This window comes from Staurois parvus, unplaced genomic scaffold, assembly GCF_062004578.1.
Source record: "Staurois parvus isolate SC_StPar_1 unplaced genomic scaffold, SC_StPar_1.0 ptg000064l, whole genome shotgun sequence".
Classification (NCBI taxonomy): Eukaryota; Metazoa; Chordata; class Amphibia; order Anura; family Ranidae; genus Staurois; species Staurois parvus.
In genome coordinates, this window is record NW_028317860.1 from 6800526 (window position 1) to 6826478 (window position 25953).

Here is a 25953-nt window from a genome sequence, read left to right on the forward strand (position 1 = left end):
TTTTTCCCAGTTTTTTGTGGTAAAATTAGGTACCTCGGCTTATATTCGGGTCGGCTTATACTCGAGTATATACGGTATGTGTTCTTTAAATGATAGACAGAACATCAACCAAAAATCCAGAAAAAGCACAATACATATGCAATAAATTGAGTTTCAGTTCAGTGAGTAAAATAAGTATTTGATCCCCTACCAACCAACAGTAATTCTGGCTACCACAGACTGGCTATGTGCTCATGTGGTACACAGATTAGTGATGTCAATTTAAGAAGGCGCTCCTAATGACAGCTCGTTATGTGTATAAAAGACACCTGTCCACAGAATCTTTCTTCCATTCAAACCTCACCACCATGGGCCAAAGACCAAAGAGCTGTTAAAGGACATCAGGGACAAGATTGTAGACCTGCACAAGGCTAGAATGGGCTTCAAGACCATCAGCAAGAAGTTTGGTGAGAAGGAGATAACTGTTGAAGCGATTATTTGCAAATGGAAGAAATACAAAATAACCATCAATCGCCCTTGGTCTGGAGCTCCATGCAAGATTTCGCCTCATGTGGTAAGGATGTTCATGAGAAAAGTGAGCGATCAGCCCAGAACTACACAGGAGGAGCTTGTAATTGATCTCAAAGCAGTTGGGACTACAGTCACCAAACAAACCATTGATAACACAATACGCCGCCATGGATTGAAATCCTGCAGTCCTGCAAGGTCCACTCCTTAAGAAGGCACATGTACAGGCCTGTCTGAAGTTTGCCAATAAACATCTAAATGATTTGGAGAAGGATTGGGAGAAGTCCTGTGGTCAGATGAGACCAAAATTGAGTTCTTTGGCATTAACATGACTCGCCGTGCTTGAGGAAGAAAATGCTGACTGTGACCCTAAGAACACCATCCCTACAGTCAAGCACAGAGGTGGAAACCGTATGCTTTGGGGCTGTTTCTCTGCTAAAGGTACAGGCCAACTTTGCTGCATTGAGGGGCCAATAGACTGGGCCAAATATTGTAAAATCTTGGATGAGAACCTTCTTCCCTCAGCCAGAACACTGAAGATGGGTCAAGGATGGGTCCTCCAGCATGACAATGACCCAAAACATACCGCCAAGGCAACAAAGGAGTGGCTCAAGAAGAAACACATTAAGGTCATGGCGTGGCCAGTCTCTAGACCTTAATCCTATAGAAAATTTATGTAGGGAGTAAACCTTAAGGATTTAGAGAAGATCTTTAAAGAAGAATGGACCAAAATCCCTCCTGAGATGTGTGCAAACCTGGTAACCAACTACAAGAAATGTCTTACCTCTGTGCTTACCAGCAAGGGTTTCTCCACCAAGTACTAAGTCATGTTTTGCTTGTGGATCAAATACTTATTTTACTCACTGAACTGCAACTCAATTTCTAACATTTGTATCATGTATTTTTTCCAGATTTTTGGTTGATATTCTGTCTTTATGATTTAAAATACAGCTATGATAAAAGTTATAGACCCTTCATTTCCTTGGAACTGGGAAAACTTACAAAATATTCAGGGGATCAGATAATTTCCCCACTGTACATGGTTACATTGGTTCAAGTTGGACCAATGTAACTATGTAAAATAAATACCATTCTGGGAATTAATCTTTAAAGGACTGTCTGCAATAGAGCATTTTATTTTTTGTGGTCTGTGCATTTTCCAGCATAGGCAAAATACAAAAAAAAAAATATCCTGTATGATTTTAGGATTGTCCTTAACATTTACTGTGTACTTCTGATGAAAAATGCCTAGGCACATCATTCAAGTCCAGCTCCCACACGCAGCTTGTCTTTCCACATGTTCATTTTTAAAAAATTTGTTTAATAGACCAATGCAGACAGATAAAATTGCACCTTTTCTCTAGTTTCAGATATCTGCGTATGAAGACTCGGTGGCAACCCATCTGGCTAAGATTCTGAATTCAGACAAGCATTCAGTAGTCATATCCTCTGCAAAGTGAGTAATTGTGCACGCTACCATCTCAGGCACTGAATTGGGATTCTGTATTTTTTTCCCCCGGGTTTATAAAGGAATTATGCTGTTGGAAGTTTAATTTTGCTTGTATTTTTAAAGAATGTAATGTTCAACGTGGTTATGGAAAGAAGTGTTTTTTAGGTTTGGCACACAATCATGAAATTATTGTACAGATTTTGTACGAATAGGCCTTGATACGTATGTACATACATAGTGCAGAGCATCTCATTGCATAAATGTGTGCAATGAAGAGATGTTGAATTCCTATCGCCCGACGCCCGGGACATGCAGTTCTGGGCGCTGAGCAAGAAGTTTTTTTTTCTTATACATTTAGCCCTGCTGTGGGCAAGCAGCAGGGTTTAGAGCCAACGGTCGACTCTTGTAAAAGTGGTCCAAGCGGCTCCAGAGAAGTGGGGAGGTGTCCCCTCCCGCTGCTTTCTGCAGTCTGTCCGGACATCTGTGGAACCCCCCTCCCACTTGGCGGAGGCATGCTTCGGTCCGGTGTCTCCCACCCACCCTACTGCTGCCCATTGGTAGAGAGCACCACCAGTCAGAGCCAGGTGTTCTCCGTGTCCAGCAGCTCAGGATAAGAACACTGTCAGGGCCAGGCAGCCATACAGAGAACACCTGGCCCTGACTGGCCTCTCCGCCAATGGGCAGCGAAGGGGGGCGGGACTGGCCCAGTGAGAGGCAGCCTTTAAAAAAAAAAAAAAAAAATGTTTATTTAGATTTTCTATTTTCATTTATTGTAGTAGTTGTGTGTGTATGTGTATATAATGTATTTTTTTTAAATTATATATCTTTTATTTCTGAATTTGTATTTTATTTTGTTTAGTCTTTTTTAATAATTGTTTATTATTGATTGTTATCTGCAGATTATTTTATGTATTAAATTATTTTTTTTTATAAAATATTTCTATTTTTATTTATAATTGCATTTATTTTGTTTTTTTTATTTTTTATTTGCATTTATTTTTGTTGTAATCTGATTATTGTTATCTGCAGATATTTATTTATTTCAGGTACTTGTATAGCGCTGTCAAAGATATATATATTTTTATTGTTAAAATGTTTTATTTAAATATATATATATATTTGTTGGTAATATCATCCAATTATTATGCGCAGATTATTATATATTTTTTTAATTTAATTTATTTACCTTTTTTATTTGATTTTTATTTACATTTTTTATTTTTGTTATTATTCAGTTGTTATCTGCAGCCTTGTACTGTCAGAATCCCATCCACTGGGAGAGAGGAGAGAGCCTGTCCAATCCGGGACATCCAAACAGCCAGGCAGTGCTTCTGCTGGCTGATCATAGAGGTGGACAAAGACCAGCACCACTCTGTCCGTCTCTATGATATAGGAAACGGGAAACTATGAGCATACATCAGCGCCATTTTTAAAAATGGAAAGCATTTGATCACACCGATCTTGGTGTGATCAAATGCTTTTAAGGGCAGAGGATGGACATAGGGTCTTATTGACTCAATATCTCTCCAGAAAAAGTACCTAACACTGCCTCTTGCTGTCACAGGGGATGTTTACCTTACTCATGACAGCAATAAAAGCAATTAAAAAAATTAAAGCCAGTGTCAAAATAAATACATTTTTTTTCTTAAATTGTTAAAAGTACCCCTGTCCCTCCGTGCTAGCGCACAAAAATGAATGCATACGTCAGTTTCGCATGCATTCAATCAGCGATTGTCACACACACGTGAGGTATCCACGTGCACATCAGATCGAGGGCAGTCATTTTAGCAACAGACCTCCTGTGTAAATCTAAAGTGGTAACTTGTAAAGCTTTTAAAGCATCACCCATGGATAGTAAAATGTACGCCGTTTGTTGCCATTGCATAGGCGTGTGCAATTTTACAGGGTAACATGTTTGATATCTTGGTACTTGGCGTAAAATCTTTTATATTTTACCCAGAAAAAAAAATGGGTCTTGTATTGTGTTTTTTTGCAATTAAATTCCAAAAAGTGTATTAAAGAAAATAAAAATTGTGTTTGAAAAACTGCTGTGCAAATGCCATGTGACATAAAAAAAATTGCAAAACCTACCAATTCTTTAGGGCCTCCGCTTTAAAGAAAAATGTTTGGGATTCTAAGAAATTTTCTAGCAAAAAATAAAGTTTGTCGCCTTACAACCCCTTTCATTTTTAAAAGCCTTAGACATTCCTAAAAACACCTCTGCCTTAAAAAATAAAAAAAATAAAAAAAAAATTAAAAAAAATCAACCCTTTTGTATTTTCCATTCTGAGAATTTTTTTTTTTTTTTTTTTTTTTTTTATCGAAGTAGATTGTATTGAGGGATGAGTAGATTGGGACCTTGATTAAGTCCCATGAACAAGTACTTTTTTAAACAATTTCCACACCCCTGCAATGTATGCAGTCCTTATCGGCACTTTATATTCCTAATATTGAAATTATGGCATTGTCTAAATATAATGCACTGCATTCTTGAATGTACCCTATAGCCCTGGTGACTAACACTTTGCCCATGGAACACATACTGTCTGTGCAGCCAGCTAAGCATTGGGCATTCAGTAGAGTGGCATCAGGATGCAGGTGCTGGGACACTTTCCGTCTTTCCACATCTTGGTCTGAAATAAAACCAGTACTGTAATGTGTCATGATCTCCACCTGACATTGGATGTATAGTCCCAGCCTGATGTCACCAGGGAGAAGGTGTAAAAACTGCTGGGGATGGGAGTTAACAGCACTTCCACTAACAATCAGTGCAGTGGATGGGGGGGAAACAGTACAGCCAATTACCTGACCATGAATGTAGGGAGGGGGTTAAGGGTAGGTGGGGAGGGTTTTGGTTGACAGCATTGCCACTGACTATCATTGAAGGGAGTTATTACTTCAGTCACTGACACCAAACCTGGGAGTTATTACTTTCACCAACCTTTATACTGAAGGTTATTATTATGGGGACTGACACCAATGCTGGGGGTTGTTGTAGTCACTGACACCAGTGTTGATTGTCATTTTTGTGGTCACAGAACACCACTGCTAGGGGTTGATATTGTGGTCACTGACACCATATTGTGGGTTTTTATTGCATTTACTGACCCCAGTGCTGGAAGCAGTTATTGTGGCCACTGACACCATTCTGGGCATTGAGGCGCATTATAGCAGTTATTTTTTTGCAAAATGTATCTTAAAGCATTAAAACAAGCTGCTATTGTGCAGCCCTCTAGAATTGTTGTGGACAGCACTTGAGGCCTTCTATAAATTTCAAGCTGACCACCACTGCCTGAGAGGCTCCCAGTTTAGAGGCTGCTTCCTGATTCTTCATTCAAAGTCGTTTGAAGTCGCAGAATAAGCTATATTGCTGAATCTATTCCTTATAGAAAAATGTGTGTAGAGCAATGCAGATTGGAACTTTAAGGGCTCAGTTACGCATCTGCAGTAGATCACTTTTCAGAGGGCAGTAGAGAAGTGCCACAATGGTGAGCCATGTGTTTGGCTTGCAGTTGTGGTGCGGCCACATTCACTTGAGTGGATGACTTTTGTCGGCGGTTCTGTCTGCCAAAATCTGAAATGCTGTATAATTTTTGCCACATGGCAAAGCATAGTTGCTGGGGCAATTTGTTCTACCTTGTCTGGTTTTGGTGGGCGATCAAGGAGGGGTAAAAACACAAATCAACTACCTGTTACTGCTCCTCAGCTGCCCATGTGAACAAAGCCTTAGCAACTTTTGTTTCCTCCTTCAGGGTGTTGTGTGAGACCGTGAAAGACTTTGTGGCAAAAGTTGGGAAAACCTATGAAAAGCCAATGGAAAACGCAGAAGAGGCAGAAGCAATGGCAGTTAAGGTAACGGTTATCTTGTATTTTAAAATAAAAGCTATTTAATGCCGCCTGTAGGCATTTTAGATTTTAAGTAAATTAAAGCCTAAATTTAGTCATAAAATTATTAGCACAATTATTCCAGTGTGTCCCTTGTGCTGCTGGTTCTGGCTTTCCTTAACCACTTGCCTACCAGGCACTTATACCCCCTTCCTTACCAGGCCAATTTTCAGCTTTCAGCGCTGCCGCACTTTGATTGACAATTGCGCCGTCATGCAACATTGTACCTATATGAAATTTTGATCATTTTTTTCTCACAAATAGAGCTTTCTTTTGGTGGTATTTAATCGCCACTGGGCGCTTTACTTTTTGCGCTATAAATTAAAAAAAGTGCAAAAAATTTGAAAAAAAAAAAAAGTTTATTTGTTTCTTTTATAAAATTTTTCAAACAGGTATTTTTTCTTCTTCACTGATTTGCGTTGATGAGGCGGCACTGATGGGCACTGATAGGCGGCACTGATAGGCAGCACTAAAGGGCACTGATAGGCAGTACTAATGAGGTGGCACGGATAGGCGGCACTGATAGACGGCACTGATAGACAGCACTAATTAGGGGTCACGGATAGGCGGCACTGATATGCAGCACTGATAGGCGGCACTGATAGGTGACACCGATTATGGGTACTGATAGACGGCACTGACTGGCATCACTTCTGGGCACTGACTGGCGGCACTGACTGGCACAACCCCTGGGCACTGACTGGTGGCACTGACTGGCAGCACTGCTGGGCTGCACTGGTGGGCGGCACTGGTGGGCACCACTGGTGGGTGGGCACAGGTGGGTGGCACTGGTGGGCACAGGTGGGTGGCACTGGTGGGCACAGGTGGGTGGGCACAGGTGGGTGGCACTGCTGGCACATGTAGGTGGCACTTCTGGGCACAGGTAGGTGGCACTGCAGAGTGGCACAGGTGGGGGCACTGCTGGGCACAGGTGGGGGCACTGCTGGGCATGGGTGGGCGGGGCTAGTGGGCGCACTGCTGGGAGGAACTTGCGGGGGTCACTGCTGGGCACCGATCATCAGGGCACTGATCATCAGTGCCCTGATGATCGGTGCCGATCCCCGCTCTGACAACTGCCGGTTCTCGGCAGTACTTTCCTCACGATCTGACAGCGTGAGGAAAGTGCAGCCGAGAACCGGCACTTGCATTTTCCTGTGATCAGCGTGTCATTGGACACCGCTGATCACGTGGTAAAAGGCCGGTGGGATCGGCCTTTCACCACATCTCGTGATCAGCTGTGTCCGTAGGACACAGCGATCACGGAGATCGCCGGGTGCGCGCCCCCTGGGGCGCGCAGGAGAGCGCGTTCTGGGAGGACGTCATATGACGTCCACCCAGAACTAGCCGGCCGCGGTGCAGCCGTCATTCGGCTATGCGCGGTCGGCAAGTGGTTAAACTCTTCTTCATCCTCCAACCCTCACCCCCGCTACCATAATCTTCCAGTGCAGTAGAGGTTATTAGAACTAAGAGAGCTGTGACAGGGACTTATCAAGAAGCTGTACTATAGCTTCAGTTAGAAAAATGACCTCTGAATGAAGGAGGGGGTGAATCTTTCAATCACCTGCCTGTTCTCCATTCATAGATCACATTTCATTCATAGAAGCTATGGCACAGCTTTCATGGAGGAACTGGGTGTAAAAGCCCTGCCCGGCTGTTGTGAAAGGAACTCATCATACCTGCCCGTATGATGAGTTCCTTTCACAACACCCGAAGCTCTTTTAAACCCACATGACACCTTAAGATTACAGAATGATTGGGGGGAGGGAGAGGTTTGACGATGAAGGTTTCAAGAAAAGGAGCCAGCAACCCAAGGGACATTTGTAAGTCTCCCATAGATGAGTTGTCAGCAATTAGGACCAAACCTCTTTAGATTTACTACAGTTGTAAAATTCAAAACATCCTTAGGTACAACCAGCCTGTCAGACTTCTTACATGCAGTTCCTGCTGGTGGCTATAGCCACTAAAAATAATCATTTAGTTCTGCTGGTAGGGTTGGCTCCTGGCCAGCAGAACACAATAGCGCTGAGGGAGGCATTCCTCCATCAACACTGACTGTGTGTTGATGGGAGAATAGAGCAAATTTCTTTCCTTCCACCCACGGTGGAAGGAAAGCTAATCAGATAATCTAAGGTTTGCTTATGAAGTCTGTGATTTGCTTATTGCAGTAAATTTTTACTAAAGTGCTCACATTCTTTGTGCCAGCTGAACAGTGACTACATCCTGTCAGATGCAGTCGCTGTATGGGTATTTAAGCAGCTGTGAATACTACAACTTCTTAAATACAAATAGCAGACAGTGCAGAATTCTTCATCCACACTAAACCGAAATCTACTAATTTCCTGTTTTGCAGCCCAAATGTGAGTAAATGAAAGACATCTAGTCTTGTATATACAGTAGGTACTAGTGGAACTTTTGCAGATGTAATATTTGTCTAGTCTCTCCAGCCAGTCATTATCTGTTTGTATTTCTAGTGTTCGACATTGAATGAAAAGCTTGATCTGCTACTTCAGACTCTCCATGCTGAAGCGCAAGCCACTCCATTGTTGACACACTTAACACCACCAATTGTTGAGGAAGAGGTGGAGGAGGAATTCTCAAGTGAAGACTCTCTATCTGAGAGCAAGGAGCATTTAGCAGACAGCATTGCAAAGTCTTCCACGGCAAAGCTCTTTAAGCCACGGGAGCAGCTCATGTTGCGAGCCAACAGCTTAAAAAAAGCAGTCAGGCAAATCATAGAACAAGCTGAAAAAGGTGGGTGGTTTGTTGTGTCTTGTATCAAAATTGAAATGTGTCACACTGTCTGTTAATGTATTTTAAACTACAGTAATCCTGGTGTAGTCACCAGGATTTTTTTCTTTTTAAATCGGTTACTCCTACTAGAACAGGTCCTTGTGATAATTCTTTTCTATTGATGGCCATTCCAGAATGTATATACTGTACATGCTAAACTGTATACCAGAAAGAAATATCATTTTTAGATACATACTGTATATCCCATGTCATTTCTTTGTGTCCACAGTTCCTTCCCTTGGCTCAATTTATAAGCAATACATTACTGTACAACTGCGGTATTCTATAGTAAACCGATTCAGCCCCACCAAAATTGAAATGTTATTTGTGGTTATTACTGAAAAGAAGTTTTCCTTTTATCTACGCATGTTTTTTTTTTAACCACTTGCGTGATTTCTTTCACGATATAATTTGAATTTCCAGTGCTGACAAAAGAGGTCTTGTTTTTTTTATATCCTGTAAAAAGTGCTTGTGTGAACCCTACATGGCTTTGCTCAGGGTGTGTCAAGGTTAAATGCTTCATCCTGTCTCAACAGCACAATTGCATCTGATGCTCTATATTTTTATTGCCTGAGAAAATAGGGTTTGGCTTGATTAGGTTTTGACATGTTGCAGTATTTCAGTCACGTTAACACCACTATATAAAATATAATGACCTGATAAGATGTTTTGTCCTTTTAGTGGTGGATGAGCAAAATGCGCACACTGAGGAACAAGAGAACCAGGCTGCAGAAGAGTACAGAAAAGAGTTAGAAGAATCAAAAGAAGAGGAGAAAGATGAGGACACCAGGGAATTTGATAGCTCATCAGGTAAGTTTAGTGGCTGTAAATTGTGAATTCTACATATTAGGCATTGATATAAGTATTGCTTTTACTACAGAAGGAAGAAGTCTTGTAAACTCCACCCACTCATTCAACTCTGTATAAATTAAATCCAGCTTGACATAAGCTGCATTTCAGTCAGCTGGGCTGCACTTAACACCTGGCTCCCCTAGGCACACCTGAGTAATTATACCATATTGAAATCTTCCACCACTTGTGTTGTGTAATAATTTTATTAAAATGGGTGCTAATGTGTGCTATTAGAGACAGCATGTATTCTGTTTTTTATGTTATATTTAGAACTACTTTTTAACTATACAGACCACCACACAAGAGTAAGGAGAGATGAGTTCATGTTTCCTGGTCTTAAAAAACCTCCCGACTTTTCTGAATTTGGCCTTTGCACCCCACCCATCTATATTTGTTTTGCTAAGTTTAGCCACAAGTGTCCAGAGATGGACAGAAGAGGTTAAAAAAGGCCCTCCTGCCAGATGCAATGGTTCAAGAGTACCATTATGGTAAATACAGCCCTGGAAGTAAGGTGCTCCCTAGCCGTTCATACACACCCTCCAGAGTGCGCACAGCACAGCGTTATGTGACTGTCACAGGGGATCACAAATCAGGGGTAGAGGGCAATACAATTGGCCCTGTATCATGTGATTGCTGCATCCAATCACAGCAATCACAGTTGTAAATAAAGGCTGCATACCTGAATCCAATGTTTCCCTTCACTGAGAAACGGATTGTTGTAGCTAATGAGACTTTTGTATTATTCAGTGTGGAGAAAAAACTACTGGGCGTTGTATCTGATCACCGCTATAGTGACTCTGCACTTGCTCTGGTGACTCTGGTGACTCAGCGTCATCCGAGCCGCTAGCCATTGTACATGGTTACCTTCTCAGCTGTACAATATCACCAGACCATTGCAGCCAATCACAGTGTCCTCAGTTGTCACCACACCAGTCCCAGTGTGCTTTCTGAAAAGTGATCTGTGTTCAGAATGCTCTCCAGAGAGCATTTGATAGGTGGTAAACAGGCATTGTATCTCCTCTTCACCACCTGCTTTATTTAACCTCCTTTGACCCTGCACAAGCGCACTGACATCTCATAGAAGCATATGGGTTATTTCAACCAAAGACTCGTATGCATCATACTTGGATTGTGACATCCTCACAAATCTTACAAAGGAGAATCACTTAAATTGTACAAGTAAATATATAGATTTAATACACAACCATTTCTTGTCCCTCAAAACAGAGTGGAACACTAAGTGACACTTTAACACAGCAGTAGACGATCCATAATTAGATCAACTTAGGCCAGGCCCAGTGTAGCTAGCCATAGTACCCAGAATTTATAAAATTTACCATAGCACCCTCTGTGTTGATATATTTATTTTTCAAGAAGTAGGGTGTCACCCATCTGGAATACCCATTCTTTCAATGTAGGGGGATTGGTCAACTTAATTTACGAGCCTGGAAAAGCGCCCTAGCTATGGCTTGTTTAGGTATACTCTCAGCAGGAATATCACAAAGAATACCTAATAAGCATTGTTTGGTGTCTTCGCATACACTATATTGTCAAAAGTATTGTGATACCCATTCAAACCATTGGATTCAGACGTTCCAATCATCTCCATGACCACAAGTGTGTAAAATCAAGCATCTAGGCATACTGACTGCTTTTACAAACAGTGAAAGAATGTGTCGCTCTCAGGTGCTCAGTAAATTCAAGTGTGGTACTGTGATAGATTGCCACCTGTGCAATTAGTCCATCCGTGAAATTTCCTTACTACTAAATATTCCACGGTCAACTGTTAGTGGTATTGTAATAAAGTGGAAGCAACTGGGAACAACAGCAACTCAGCCATGAAGTGGCAGGCCACATAAAATTACAGAGCAGGGTCAGCGCATGCTGAAGTGCACAGTGCAGAGAAGTCACCAACTGTCTGCAGAGCCAATAGCTAAAGATGTCCAAACTTTGTGTGGCCTTCAGATCAACAGTGTGTAGAGAGCTTCATGGAATGGGTTTCCATGGCCAAGCAGCTGCATCCAAGCTTTACATTATGTGCAATGCGAAACGGATGTAAAGCACGCTGCCACTGAACTCTAGCACAGTGGAGACATATTCTCTGGAGTGACGAATTATGCTGTCTGGCAATCCGATGGATGTGTCTGTTTTGGCTGTTTCCAGGAGAACGGTACTTGCCTGACTGCATTGTGCCAAGCTTAAAGTTTGGTGGAAGGAGGATTATGGTGTGGGGTTGTTTTTTCAGGGATTGGGCTTAGCCTCTTAGTTCCAGTGAAGGGAACTCTTAAAGCGTCAGCATACCAAGGCATTTTGAACAATTTCATGCTCTCAAATTTGTGGGAGCAGAATGGGGATAACCTATTCCTGTTCCAACATGACTGCACACCAGTGCACAAAGCAAGGTCCATAAAAACATGAATGAGCAAGTTTGAGGTGGAGGAACTTGACAGGCCTGCACAGTCCTGACCCCAACCCAATAGAACACCTTTGGGGTAAATTAAAGCGGAGACTGCGAGCCAGGCCTTCTTGTCTGACATCAGTGCCCAACCTAACAAATGCACTTCTGGAAGGATAGTCAAACATTCCCATAGACACACTCCTAAACCTTTTGTACAGTCTTCCCAGAAGAGCCAAAGCTGTTATAGCTGCAAAGAGTTGGCCAACCTAATATTGAACCCTACAGCGTAAGACTGGGATGCCATTAAAGTTCATGTGTGTGTAAAGGGAGATGTCCCAATAAGTTTGTCAATATAGTGTATATGGACCTGGAAAACCTGGTTAATAGTAAGGCAGTCAGTAAATTTAGATGCATAATTTACGCCCCTAGAGTGCAAGAAGGTGCTACTTGGATTTTGGGGCCCCTTTATGTGACCAGGCTGTGATATAGTATTACACATGTGGTATAAAAAGAGACAGACATTTTCAAAGGACTCCACTATGCCTTTCAAAAAATACATTGGGGTGTTTGCTTTCCAAAATGAGGTAATTTTGTGGGCGTTTCTCTTGTTCTGGCACTTCAGGGACTCAAGAAATGTTGGTAGGTAGTCGAGAAATTTAGATGCATAATTTATGCTCCTTGGAAGCCCAAAGGTTCGCCTTGGATTTTGGGCTCCTTTATGCATCTAAGCTGTGAAAGTCTCACAAATTTGGTATCCACATACTCAGGAGGGGTAGCAGAATGTGTTTTTGGGATGTAATTGTGGTATCCACATACTCAGGAGGAGTAGCAGAATGTGTTTTTGGGATGTAATTGTAAATATGCATATGCTATGTGTGAGAAATAACTTGTTAAAATGAGAAATGTAGTTGATTTTTTCATTTTCAAAAAACTATCCATGCTTCTTACTGAATGCCTTGGACTGTCTACTTTCCAAAAAGGGGTCATGTTTGGGGGCTATATGTACAGCCCTGGCATTTCAGGGCCACAAGAAATGAGAGAGGCAGTCAGTACATCAGGACTGATCAATTTTCAAATACAATGTACAGTGTATACCAGAATTTGTATACTCTATAACTTTCACACTAATATTGATTTGAGTTGTTTCAACTAAAGAAATGTAGCAGAATATATTTGGCCTAAATTTATGAAGAAAGATTATTTATTTGCAACGTTTTAGAACAGAAATTAAATTTTTTTTTTCCAGTATTTTTTTTTTGTTTATATGGTAACAAATAAAAAAACCCCATAGGTGATTGAATGCCACCAAAAAAAACTGTGTCAAAAAAGATATGAAATTCATTTTGGGTGCAGTGTTGCATGAATTGAGTAATTGTCATTCAAACTGTGACAGTGCTGAAAGCTTAGAAAATGGACTGGACTGGAAGGGGGTGAAACAGTCCACACTTGAAGTGGTTAATATAGGGAAGGCCCAATACTACATTAAACATAACATGTTTTTTCACCCAGTGGTTTAAGAAAATAAACCATGCTTGCTACAGTGATCTTAACTATCAATAGTGGTTTAATCAAAAACTTCCCCCCAAAAAAAGCTTTCCATTTTTTTTTGCAAAGTAATGTCTGTTGCACTTCTTCTTGTTTGCACACAATTTTTTTTGCTGGAATCTTATTGTAACTTTTCTTTCAGTAAAAATGTGTATTTAATTTCGTGTATCCTAGAGCTGTAGCACCTGAATTATATCTGCTTTTATTGTTACTATCCTAGAATAAATTTAAAATGCTTGTGCAAGGGTTAATTTGGAGAATTCTCCTGATTAACTTGTGAGATGGTACATGTATATACAGTATTAAGTTTTTAGATGTGGAGCAGATGCCTTTTCTGTATTTTAAGTTGTGTTAAGTTAGTCCTAATTTGTTAACACAGATATAACCTTGCATGTTTCCTTGGGAGAAACAAATGTGTGCATTACAATATATAACCTGCTTTCATCTTTGCTCTCTAATCTTGGTGTGTGGTTCCACTACACCTGACCATCATGTATTAGATGCACTTCAAATTAGTGGAAATTGATTATCTGTAATTTAAACTTGTGAGAGGTGAGCCAGAACCCTCTCCACCCTGTATGTATCTGAACATGTAAGTATAGCAAGCAGCAACTGTTGTTCCAAGAGCAGTAATGAAGTATGAATTCAGGTACCAAGAAGACATCATTTTCAGTCATTAGGGCTCTGTTGGTTTTTATCAGAGCATGAACAGAAAAAGGTTATTCTTAATGTAACTTAGCCCCAGGAGCCCCATCTGTCATAGTAAAGAGCAGCTGTTATACGGAGTCTGCTTGTTTTGTCATGGAGGGCAGATGATGCAGAAGATGGTATTGCCAGATCATGAATGACAGAGATATACAAAGGTTACAGTGTAAATGAATAACTTCTATGCTCTTTTTAAGTTGTTTAAAGGAAACAGAAAAGCTGTTTTCAAAAATTGCATGTTTACGTTCTCCTCTAGGGTTTTGAAGACAAGTAAAAGGGAAGAGTGCTTTTAATAGAAAGTTTTTTTTTTTTTTTTCTTTTTAGGAATGATTACCCTTAATTGTATAGCTTTATGGGTTCATACAAGCAAGCAGTTTGTAATGCTAATCCTAAACTGTACTTGCATTGTATTTACTGCATTTTTTTTTAAATGGTTAATTTATAGTTTCTGTTGCCAGCATAGGATTCACAATGCTTGTACTTCTCTTTCTCTTACAGTGGTAGTAAAGTCACTTTTGTTTTATTTTTACCTACAGGTATGCTTATAATAAAGCTTTTCCTGTAGGTAAAATTAATATCTCCTAAAAGATGATATACAGAGCAGCAGCCGGTGACACCACCAGCGCATGCGCTCTGAAGGAATGGCATACCCGTGCCGTTCCTTCACAGCTGTGTGCCGTGGCCGAGACTCAAGCACGCCTGGCAGTGATGTCATCGGCGGCCTGGCCATTCAAGCAGCCGTAGACTGCGAACCCGGAAGAAAGACCGGGTGCAGATGGAAGCCTCTGCAGCGGTGACAGCGTGCTGCTGGAAGGCATCATCCTAAGGTAAGTCTTTCATAATGTGCTAGTATGTGATGCATTACTAGCACATTATTTTATTACCTTGCAGCAGGAAATATTCTTGTTCGTTTTGGGTTTTTTTTGGCAGTATTGGATGTGCTTAGCCTAAGTTAACAGTAGGGTACACATCACCTGAGTTCACAATAGAGATTTTCCCCAAAATTTCCTGTTTGGAAACAGATCCTGATCATTAGATCATCATTTTTAATTTTACAAGGAATGTAATGTTTATAACATATTTGTTTCATATGTTCAGGACTAAAAAATAGTTACATTTTCAGATGAATAAATATTTGCATAATCACGGTGTGCATACTCAAGTCAGAAGGTAGAGCAGTGGGATGTTCACGTTTACTAGTTTCTTTGCCTCCTGGTGGGAAAGCCAAAATGAACACATCTTAATAGCTGATATTTAAAGTTATATACACAATAGAATTGGTGTGAGCAGTGACTCATTTCCTTCAGCAACAGCCAGCATTCCTGAAAGGAGGTGAATACTGTTGTGCTCTTTAGATAAACTCTAGTGCATTGGGAATAATTTGTCATATTTGGCCATTTTATTTTTAAATATTCTACACATATAATTGGAAAAAAAAAAACTTTGCAAAAACATAGTTTACTATAGCGGGTTGACGGCCGGGCGGCCCTCTTCTGCCTGTGACTGGGTGTCATATGACGTCCTTTGGATTGCGCTGCGCAGCGCGGTTGTTCCTGTCAGGCTGTGCCCCTCGGACACAGCGCTTCCCCACTGGAGGTAAAGAGCCAATGAAATTGGCTTTTTACCACGTCATCGGCTGTGACCTGTCATAGCTGATCATAAGTGTAAACACACAGTAATCACTCACTGTTACTATCTTCTCCTCCTCACACACCGATCTTGTGTGAGGAGGAGAACCTAGGAACAGTGAGTTTTTCAAACCCTTTCACTACTGTGCACAACACTGCCCCTGTCAGTGCCCCCAGTGAATTTGTCAGTGGACCCATCAGTGGATTTGTCAGTGCCGCCATCAGTGCATCTGTCAGTGCAGCCTATCACTACACAGCCCATCAGTGGATCTGTCAGTGCCGCCATCAGTGGATCTGTCAGTGCCGCCATCAGCAGGTCTGTCAGTGCAGCCTATCAGTACATCTGTCAATGCCGCCATCAGTGAATCTGTCAGTTCATCCCCATCAGTGGATCTGTCAGTGCAGCCCATCAGTGGATCTCAGTGCAGCCCATCAGTATACTTATCAGTGTACCTGTCAGTGCAGCCCATCAGTGTACCTGTCACCACAGCCCTCAGTGTACTTGTCACAGTCAACACAACTGCCACCCATCAGCAGTGTACCCATCATAGCCACCCATCAGCAGTTGACCCCCTCATACAGCCACAATCACCAGAGCCGCAATGTCCAAAAAATATTTTACTAGTGAGGAGCCTCTAAATCCTCAGCATGTCGGATGAGAGCAGCTGGGAGCTCTCACCATCCGATTCCAATTCGGAATATGAGCCAGTAGAAAGTAGTGGGTCAGTGACTGAATTGGAGGAGGCAGTAGTCCCTCCTAAAAGGATAGAACGCTCTGAAGAGCAGGAAACCACAAGCAGCGCCATACACCCCAATGGTCAATCAGCAGACACCAATGGTGCTAGACCCCAGGATGAAAGGCCCAGTACCAGCACTGGAATATCCCACCACACCCCAAGAATTAGGGCCCAAACATATCTTCCTGACTCCCTGGCAAACCCACTATGGCTGCCTTCCATCTTTTGATCAGCTTCAATCCCACCTTTCACCACACAGCCAGGTGTGCAGACCAATACTGAAACTTTTTCTGAAATTGATTTTTTTCATTTGTTTTTCCCTGCTGATTTACTGCAATACATTGTGGACCAGACAAATTTTTTTGCTCAACAGTATATTGATAATAATCCCAGTACATTCTATGCCCATCCTTTTCTATAGAGAAGTCTCACAGGGGAGTTGTTTTTGGGCCTTGCGTTTATCTTGGGGCTTACAAAAAAAAACTGCATCCCTACTGGTCCACCAACCCCATCCATCATATGCCCATTTATCCTGCTGTAATGTCCCGGCCACGCTATGATCTGATCATGCAATTCCTGCATTTCAGTGACAACTCACAGTGCCCTCCCAGAGATCATCCCAACTATGACAAGCTATGCAAAATTCTCCCCCTAATAAATTCTTTTGTTAAGAGATTTGCGAAACTTTGTGCATGAGCAACAAATTTGTGTGGATGAATCCCTTGTCCACTTCACTGGCCAGCTGGGATTCAAGCAATACATCCCCAATAAAAGGGCCAGGTATGGATTGAAGCTGAACAAGCTCTGTGAAAGAGCTACAGGATATGTGCATGCATTCTGCGTGTACGAAGACAAAGACTCCCAGCTCCAGCCCCCTGAGTGCCCAACCTACATTGGCACAAGTGTCAAAATTGTTTGGGACCTGGCATTCCCACTGTTCCAAAAAGGTCATATCTACCTTGATAACTATTATACCAGTCTCCCCGTTTTCCATCATATCTACCGTGAGAAAACCTTAGCCTGCGGTACCACCCGAAAAAATAGAAAGGGCTACCTGCAAAGTTTAGTAACCAGAAGGCTACAAAGGGGGGAATCCACAAGTCTGAGAAACGAGGAAATGTTGGCCATGGAGTGGAGGGATAAGAGAGATGTTTATGTCCTATCCAGAATGACACCTCGGTGGAAATTCACGGAAGACACGGTCTCATCCAAAAACTTGAATGTATCCACAATTATAATCGGTTCATGGGGGGGGTGGATTTAATCAGCTAGATGCTACAGCCCTATTTGTCAACAAGAACGTCCATCTTCTGGTACAAAAAAGTTGCAATTTATTTTTTCCATTTGGCCATTTACAATGCATTTGTCATCTATCAAAAGTCAACAGAAAGACCCACCACCTTCCTCAAATATATGGAAGACATCATTGCCCTGATCTACCAGTAAGGATCCCCCCCAGAAAACATTCGCTCTGATTGTGTGAGCAGATATCACAAGCATCAGTTTGCAGAAAACATTCCACCCACGGCATCAGGAAGAAGACGGCAAAAAAAATGTTGGGTATGCGGCAGAAGAGGAGCTAAGAAAGACACCAGTGTTAATTATCCACAATGTCCCTCCCAACCAGGCCTATGCATCGGAGACTGCTTCCTACGCTCTGACGTCACTAAAATATTAGTTCTCCTTATTTTAACAACCTGCCATTTCCCAGTTTCTAAAATCCGTGCTGATCATTTGCCTGCTGCCTTAATTGACCATGCCTTTGCCTTCCACGTTAATTGACCTTGGCCTGTTTACCGACGATGCCTCTGCCTGCCGTCTGGATTGTTTCTAAACCGCTTTTCTGCCTTCCACCTGAACTGGCCCTGGCCTGTTATTCTACCATGTTTTTTGCCTGCCGCTTGAACTGATATTTTGCCCTGCTACTGTAATAGTGGGTTGTAAGATAACACAGGGTTCTCACATATGTGATGGGCTTCAGAGTAGAGAAAAACAGTTTTTGGTTTTCACTGGGTTTTGTAATTCCCGGATCTGGGTCTTTTAGTCCGGAGGCTTCGAAGAGATTGGGTAGGATGAAGCCTCTACCCCTGTGGCCAGGTCTTACCTGACCGAGGCCCTAAGCCTGATGTTCCTTCCTGCTGCCTGGACCAATACTGTGCTGACCATATCGCTGCTTATAATGTAATGACCCAGGGGTTTTTATGGACCATGTTCTTGCCTGCTACCTGAACTAGTACTTTGGCTTTGCTGACCATATCGCTGCCTGTAATGACCCATTACTTTTTTTGGACTATGCTCCTGCCTGCTGCCTGGGCTATTCATTTGGCTATTGCTGACCACATCTCTACCTGCTTCCTGGCCCACTGCTCTCCTCTGCGGACAACTTCTCTACTACAACCACAGGTAATCTTCTATTTACCCTTTGTTTAGCTAGGCTGTGAAAAAGTCTCATGCATGTGGTATCACCATACTCAATAGGAGTAGCAGAATGTATTTTGGGGTGTAATTCTTGCTATGTACATGCTGTGTTTTTAAAGATATCTTATAAATTGACAACTTTGTGTTAAAAAAAAAATGTTTTCACATTCTTTCCACATTTTTCAAAAACTGACATTTTCAAAATACTCCTTATGCCTCATAGAATATACGTTAGGGTGTTTGCTTTCCAAAATCGGGTCATTTTGTGGGTAATTCCATTGTCCTGGTGCTCCAGGGCTTAAAAAATGTAATAGGTAGTCAGGAAATTAAAAGTGTAATTTATGCCTCTAGAATGCCCTATGGTGCTATTTGGATCTTGTTCCTCTGTATGTGGCGAGGCTATGAAAAAGTCTCACATGTGGTATCGCCATACTCAGGAGGAGTAGCAGAATGTGTTTTGTGGTGTAATTGCAAGTATGCATATGCCATGTGTGAGTAATAACTTGTTAATATGAGAATTTTGTGTTTAAAATAAAAAAAAATAATAATTTCTTAACCTCCCTAGCGGTATGATTATTTATGATTTTTGGTGCTGAAAGCGGTACCATTTTTTTGCATGGAAATATGTAGTTTTTTATTGTAGGCTGTAATATTTAGGAATAACTCACTGAAATCTGTCCGAACAAGAGTCTAGTAAACATCCCGGGTATGATAAAATTTGAAACACAAAATCATAAATTATAATTTAATAAATAATCATAAAAAATAATAATATAATAATATTACATTTAATTCAATAATATAATCAAACAGAAAACGCTGAAATTTGAAATAGAGCGCCAAGTTCGCACATTGCTGAGCAAAGTCGCAAAATCATTTTCAGTGTCTGACGAATTTCTCCACGAATCATCACTCAATTCTGCAAGTGGTTCTGATTTACTATCGCTGTTCTCTAGCTGGTCTAAAACCGCTTTTGACCTAAAGGGACACTTTTTGGACACCATGGACTTTTCTAAGTTTCCAGGCAGAAAGAACATTCAAAATGCAGACAGGGGACAGGACAGAGCACTAGGGACAAAATGTATGTGAAATGGGTTGAAACAGCAATGTTTTACTATGTAAACTCGTTTTGAAAAAAATGACATTTTTTTAAAATTTTCACATTTCCCACCGCCGGCGGCACCCGTACATCCCGACGTCACAGGAGCCGGATGCCGGCATCAGCCGGAGGAGATGGCCGGGGACGCTGCAGGGTACACATCGCGGGAGCGAAGGACAAGGTAAGCTCTGCAGGGACTCCCTATGCAGCGCCGCATGCAAAGCCCGAGTGTAGCTCGGGGTTACCGCTTTTGGTACAGACATTTTACCCCGAGATACACTCGGGAATACCGTTAGGGAGGTTAATATTCCCAAGAATTGATGGAAAAAATAACTTCAAAAAATTCACCATGCCTCTTACTAAATATCTTGGACTGTCTACTTTCCAAAAAGGGGTTATTTGAGGAGTATTTGTACTTTCCTGGCATGTTAGGGCCTCAAGAAATGAGATAGACCATCAGTACATCAGGTGTGAAGCATTTTCAGTGATTGGTACCATAGCTTGTAGACTCTATAACTTTCACACAGACTAAATAATATACCCTGATTTGGGTTATTTTTACCAAAGAAATGTAGTAAACATTTTGGCCTAAATTTATGAAGAAAATTTACTTATTTGAAAAATGTTGTAATGGAAACAAAGTGTTTTCTTTTTTTAAATTCTCACCCTTTGTTCGCTTATTTTGCAAAAATTAAAAAACCCAGTGGTGATTAAGTACCACCAAAATAAAGCTCTATCTCTGTGAAAAAAAATGATAAAAGTTTTGTTGTGGTACAGTGTAGCATGACTGAGTAATTGTCATTCAAAGTACGAGAGCACTGAAAGCTGAAAATTGGTCTGGGCAGGAAGGGGGTAAAAGTGCCTTGTATTGAAGTGGTTAAACATTCCATTGGGCTTGATGTCCTTGTTTGAAGTGTGTTTTTATAGTGAAGAGGTATAAATAACTTCATTGATGTGTAATTGTTTATGATGTGTAATTGTTTATAATTTTCAGGTGCCCATTTCTTTCTGATTTAGTGAGCGGTTAGTTGATATGTAAATGTGTATGTTTGTTCTTGCCTTTGTTTTGTAAGGTTTGTTCATTCCTTTCAGGCAAAGCTCCTCCACGTTCTCCAGACAGACGTACTAATAGAAGCGTACATTCTCATACAGGTTCATTCTCGAGCCCACCCTTGGCATCTAGCAAAGAGAACCTTCCTGTTTTAAACACACGAATAATCTGTCCAGGTAATGCAGAATTTGGGTTGGTCTAATTAGGCACAATAAAACTGTAAAATGAATTCTACGTACAAGGCAAACATTAATGTGGGTGTCTCTCCAGTACTGGTATTGGGCTATTACTTTTGTGCTGGCTTTTTTCATAGCTTGGTTAATATAGTGAATATTTAGCTGGCACATTTCACCATTGATTGATTGTTGCACAATTGGGAATACACTCGGACTCTTGACTGTTGGACTATGTTGGGAAGTTCCTATAAGTATACTACTTGTATAAATTATAACTTTTTAGCTTTCCCTAAGCTCTGCTTGTGCTTGCTCCCATAGGTCTGAGAGCTGGCTTGGCAGCTTCCATTGCTGGTAGCTCCATCATCAACAAAATGTTATTGGCAAATATGGATGCCATTGGTGCTTCTCCTTTTATTGACCCGGATTCTGATACCTTGTAAGATATATATTTTTTCTGTTTCAATAAATGTTTATGTACAATTACAGGTGTACATCATTTTTCAGTCTCACAGAAGTATATAAAAAAGCAGACAACCCCTGAAGGGCTCATACTTATGAGACACGGTTTTAACACAAATAGCAACCTTTTAAAGAAAAAAAAACAGTTTTAATGTATAGGCATAGTATCTTTTTGCACAAGTCGACAGGAGTAGATGCACTCCCTTTGATTAGTGGGGCACTCTTCCAAGGTCATTAAAAAAATGTTTGGACATCACACGCCCAAGGCTATTGACAGCAAGACCAAAAAGTACATAAAGGACACAGTAGAGAAAGTACAGTAAGGGGGAAAGAGTGGGACGGGAAGTCATGAGATGGGCCTCTGCGCATGTGATGAAACCTTGATCCAAAAATTTCAGTGTGTTAAAGTATCCATATAGAATCGTTAACCTCTCCGCTTAAGTAGTTGATTATCCATAGGTTCCATAGGCTGTAATAGTTGTGCGCATTGGGCACGTGAAAACTGTATTTGACATTTATTTTGTTCATGTCTCAGTTCATCCCAGCTGTTTTGGCAGAAGAAGAGGCATAGCCACAGTGACTTGCCCCTTTCCTTCCTCTTTCAGTTTATGGAATACACAACTGTTAACTGGTCAATTGATAAGAAGGTCCTGGCATCAGATACACAGACTCTTTCCATTAACCAATCCACATTTCAGTATGGAAACCTTAATAAAACTGTCACCCTCCCAAGCTTGAGCAATCCAGAGAACTAACACACTTGCAGCTCTCCCCCCTATCATGAATACTGTAGCAATCCACATGCATGATAGACTGGTTATCAGCCAAAACTCTAAAACGTCAATATTTCATAACTCATGAAAGAATAACAGCATAGCTGGGATATACACATTTACCACCCTAAGTTAATTTGTAGCATTTCGAGCCCAAACATCATTAACCTAGGAGTACCAGGAACAGAACCAGCCCAATTTCTCTCCTAGGCAAACTGGGCATCCGAGACCTATCCTAGTATAGCCATTTCTAAGCTAATTTCACGCTGGACAATAAAATGCATGTTAGCTGCCTGTAAAGTGACAGCGCGGTGTGAGGTTGACCAGTCTTGTCATAGGTTGTGAAAAGGACAGTAGTCTGACACCCCCGTTTGTCACACAGGTCGAGCATCGGGTGCTACCTCATTTTATGCAGTTTCTGTTCCTCCCAGTTTTTTCAGCAGAAGAGGGTTGAAGCTGTGGGACTAAGTGCTGCTGTCATTTGCTGCGTGGATTGTCGCGTACAATACAACATCAAAGAAGCATTTTCTTTATCGCAAAGATTCACACAAAACTCATCTGTTTCTGCTGTCCATCTCTAGTGACTTTGGTCCCCTTCAGCCATTCTACCTTCTTTGTACTACCAGTTGTTTGGGTTTCATGATTACTTGGGGTCTTGCCTCTTACCTGGAGCCTATGCGTTGTCTTGTGCAATTGCCACTGCAACATGGCTGATTCTAGACATGGGGGGACAGTCTTCCTGTACCAGGTTTCCTCAGCTCACTTTATGATGCTTACAAACTACAGCAGTGTTAAAATTTCAAGTCCTAAGCTACTAGCTAGGCCTTAAGAGTTACTCGCCACCAACAAACACACACAAGCAGTGACACCTGTACACACACACAGACATGTATGTACACACATGCACAGAGACACATGCGCGCACACACACATACAGACACATGTATACACACACAGGCACGTACAGACACGCATACACACAGATACATGTACATACACAGAAATACACACGCACAAACACATGTACATACACACAGACATGTACATACATACAGACACATGTACACACACACGTACATGCGCGCACACACAGACACGTACACACACACACACATACATACATGTACATACACGCAAACACATGTACAGATACACACATGTACATACACACAGGCACATGTACAGATACACACATGTACATACACACAGGCACATGTACATGCAGACACACACCCCTATAAAAAGTTGCAGTTCTTCGTTGTTCACTCACAGAGCTGGGTACTGCACTCTAGGGGGAGGCAGGAAGCACAGCACACACTCCTTCCTTTTGCTTTCACTGTGCTCAGTTATTGAGCAGTCTGATGGCTCCCAGTGCCAATGAGAGATCCGGCCTGAGCTCTGAGCCTGCTCAGCAAGACAGCCCTGGGGGACACACTCACCACCACCATAATTTCCACTCGCCATTGGTGAGCAGGTGAGTGGAAATTTCAAGGCCTGGACTACAGTATGCCTTATGATCATACTGCATCTGTAACCTGGAGTCATGCTGCCCCCTGTTGTTGGTCTTCCCTGTCTTTGTTGTCTTTTTTTTTTTTTTTTTTTTTTTGCACCGGCAAGTATTGCTGAGTGAGTCCCTATCCTTTTAGCTGAGTTCATGCAAGACTTAAAGTGATTGTAAAGTCTGTTTTTTTTTTTTTTTTTTATAATAAGCATGTTATACTTACCTGCTCTGTGCAATGGTTCTGCACAGAGCAGCCTCAAACCACCTCTTCTGGAGTCACCCATGGGCTTTCCTGGCTTCTCCACTTCTCTTTGTTCACCCATAGCATAGCAGTTTAATAACAGCTGTCCAAGTCCCTTGAGAAGCAGAAGATGGGAGATAAACTGCAGCCTGGCAAGGAACTGGATCCCTGACAGACTCAGGTAAGTGTTTAGAGAGGGAGGAGGCTGGGTGTTTTCAACCTTAATGCAGGGAATGCATTTAGGTAAAAAAAACACCCACCCAGTCTTTAGAACCACTTTAAGACCTTACCCAGCTGGCTCTTATCGCAGAGGGCATAATTGCACTCCTGTGTCCGGCAGCTCCTGTTCTCCAGCAGATTCTTTATCTTATTTACCTTGCAGCTTTTGAGTTTTCAGTCCTTTATTGCATGCACATGTACACATACTAATGCCAATTTAGACAGAAGCCAGTTAACCTACTAGCATGTGTTTGGAGTGTGGGGAAAAAACACAGAGTACCCTTAGAAAACCCACACAAGCACAAGGAGAACATGCAAACTCTATGCATGTAGTGTTCTGATTGGGGTTTGAACCAAGAACCCTAGTGCTGCAAGGTAAAAAGTGCTAACTCCTGAGCCACCTCATCTCTTGTATGTGCCTCATGTCAGTGCATATTTGAAGGTCACTTTGGCTAAACAGCTGCTGAATCTTTGTGCAAGTAGCATTTGATCCTCATGGCCTTCAAAAGATAGCAGATTTTCGGATGGGCTCTTGATAACATGATCAAGAATGCTACCAATGGCAGGAGCACCTATTTTAAAGAAGTCTTTGGAACAGACCATCAAAATGTCTTCCTTTATTACTGTCAACAAATGTCCTTTCTTTTGCCCACTATCTCGAGCTGAATGGTAAGACACCCTCCAAACTGGGCCCCTAATCCACCCAACACATCTGAACTTCTAAGTCTGCTAAATCCTCAGACAAGCTTTTTTTCTGCATTAAGGTGGCTTGAGTCCAGGATGTGGTGTCCCAGGGTCACAAACTCTAATTTTTCTCCCTACCCACTCCTTGTTTCTTCACTTCCATCCTTCATGTGTCTTCATATTGGCAAGCAGATCTTCATCAAGCCCTCTTGGGTCTTCTGCATCAAGAGGTCATTGTCCCAGTCTCTGTGGCATATTGGTTCCAAAGTTTTACTCCAGTTAATTCATTGTATCAAAACTGGAAAGGGGAGATTTGTCTTCTCGATTTCCAGGGCTTTGAATATTTACATTTGAATCAATAAATCAAGATTGAATCCACCAGATCTGTTATCACATCCTTCCCCTAGGGCAGTGCTTCTCAAATAGTGGGGCGCGCCCCCCCCCTGGCTCCGTCAAGGGGGGCGCGTACAGGGGTGGCCAGAGGGCTGCTGTCTCTTACCTGGCTCCCACGATGATCCATCCAGGAAGCGCTGCTCCTTCCGTCACTCCGGCCACTCCCTCACTCCTGCTGCTCGGCTCCGCCTCCTCACCGGTGATTGGCCGCCAGAACTGTAGCTCAGGAAGGTACACAGGCAGCCAATCACGGGCGAGGAGGCGGAGCCAAGCGGACCCGCGAAAATCGAGTGAGGAAAAAGCCGGTAAGTGTGCAGTGCAGAGGTGCTGCTGCAACCACATATGCTGGCTGCAGCAGCACCATACTGCAACAGGGGTCAGCAAGTGTCATTGGTGTCAGTGGGAGGAATAGTGCCGCATCATTGGTGTCACTGACACCAAT

General features: G+C 41.9%; 1 protein-coding gene across 2 annotated transcripts in view; it reads left to right on the forward strand.

Annotated features, from left to right (window-relative positions):
* The window catches only part of DGKH (diacylglycerol kinase eta), a 358194-nt gene that overhangs the window by 227053 nt on the left and 105188 nt on the right, over positions 1–25953 (forward strand). For both annotated transcript variants that reach the window (XM_089668821.1, XM_089668822.1), the window contains exons 13-18: positions 1872–1963; positions 5710–5809; positions 8314–8593; positions 9314–9442; positions 21107–21241; positions 21560–21677. In XM_089668821.1, the coding sequence (XP_089524947.1) occupies positions 1872–1963; positions 5710–5809; positions 8314–8593; positions 9314–9442; positions 21107–21241; positions 21560–21677 (854 nt within the window). The remainder of the gene's footprint in view (positions 1–1871; positions 1964–5709; positions 5810–8313; positions 8594–9313; positions 9443–21106; positions 21242–21559; positions 21678–25953) is intronic.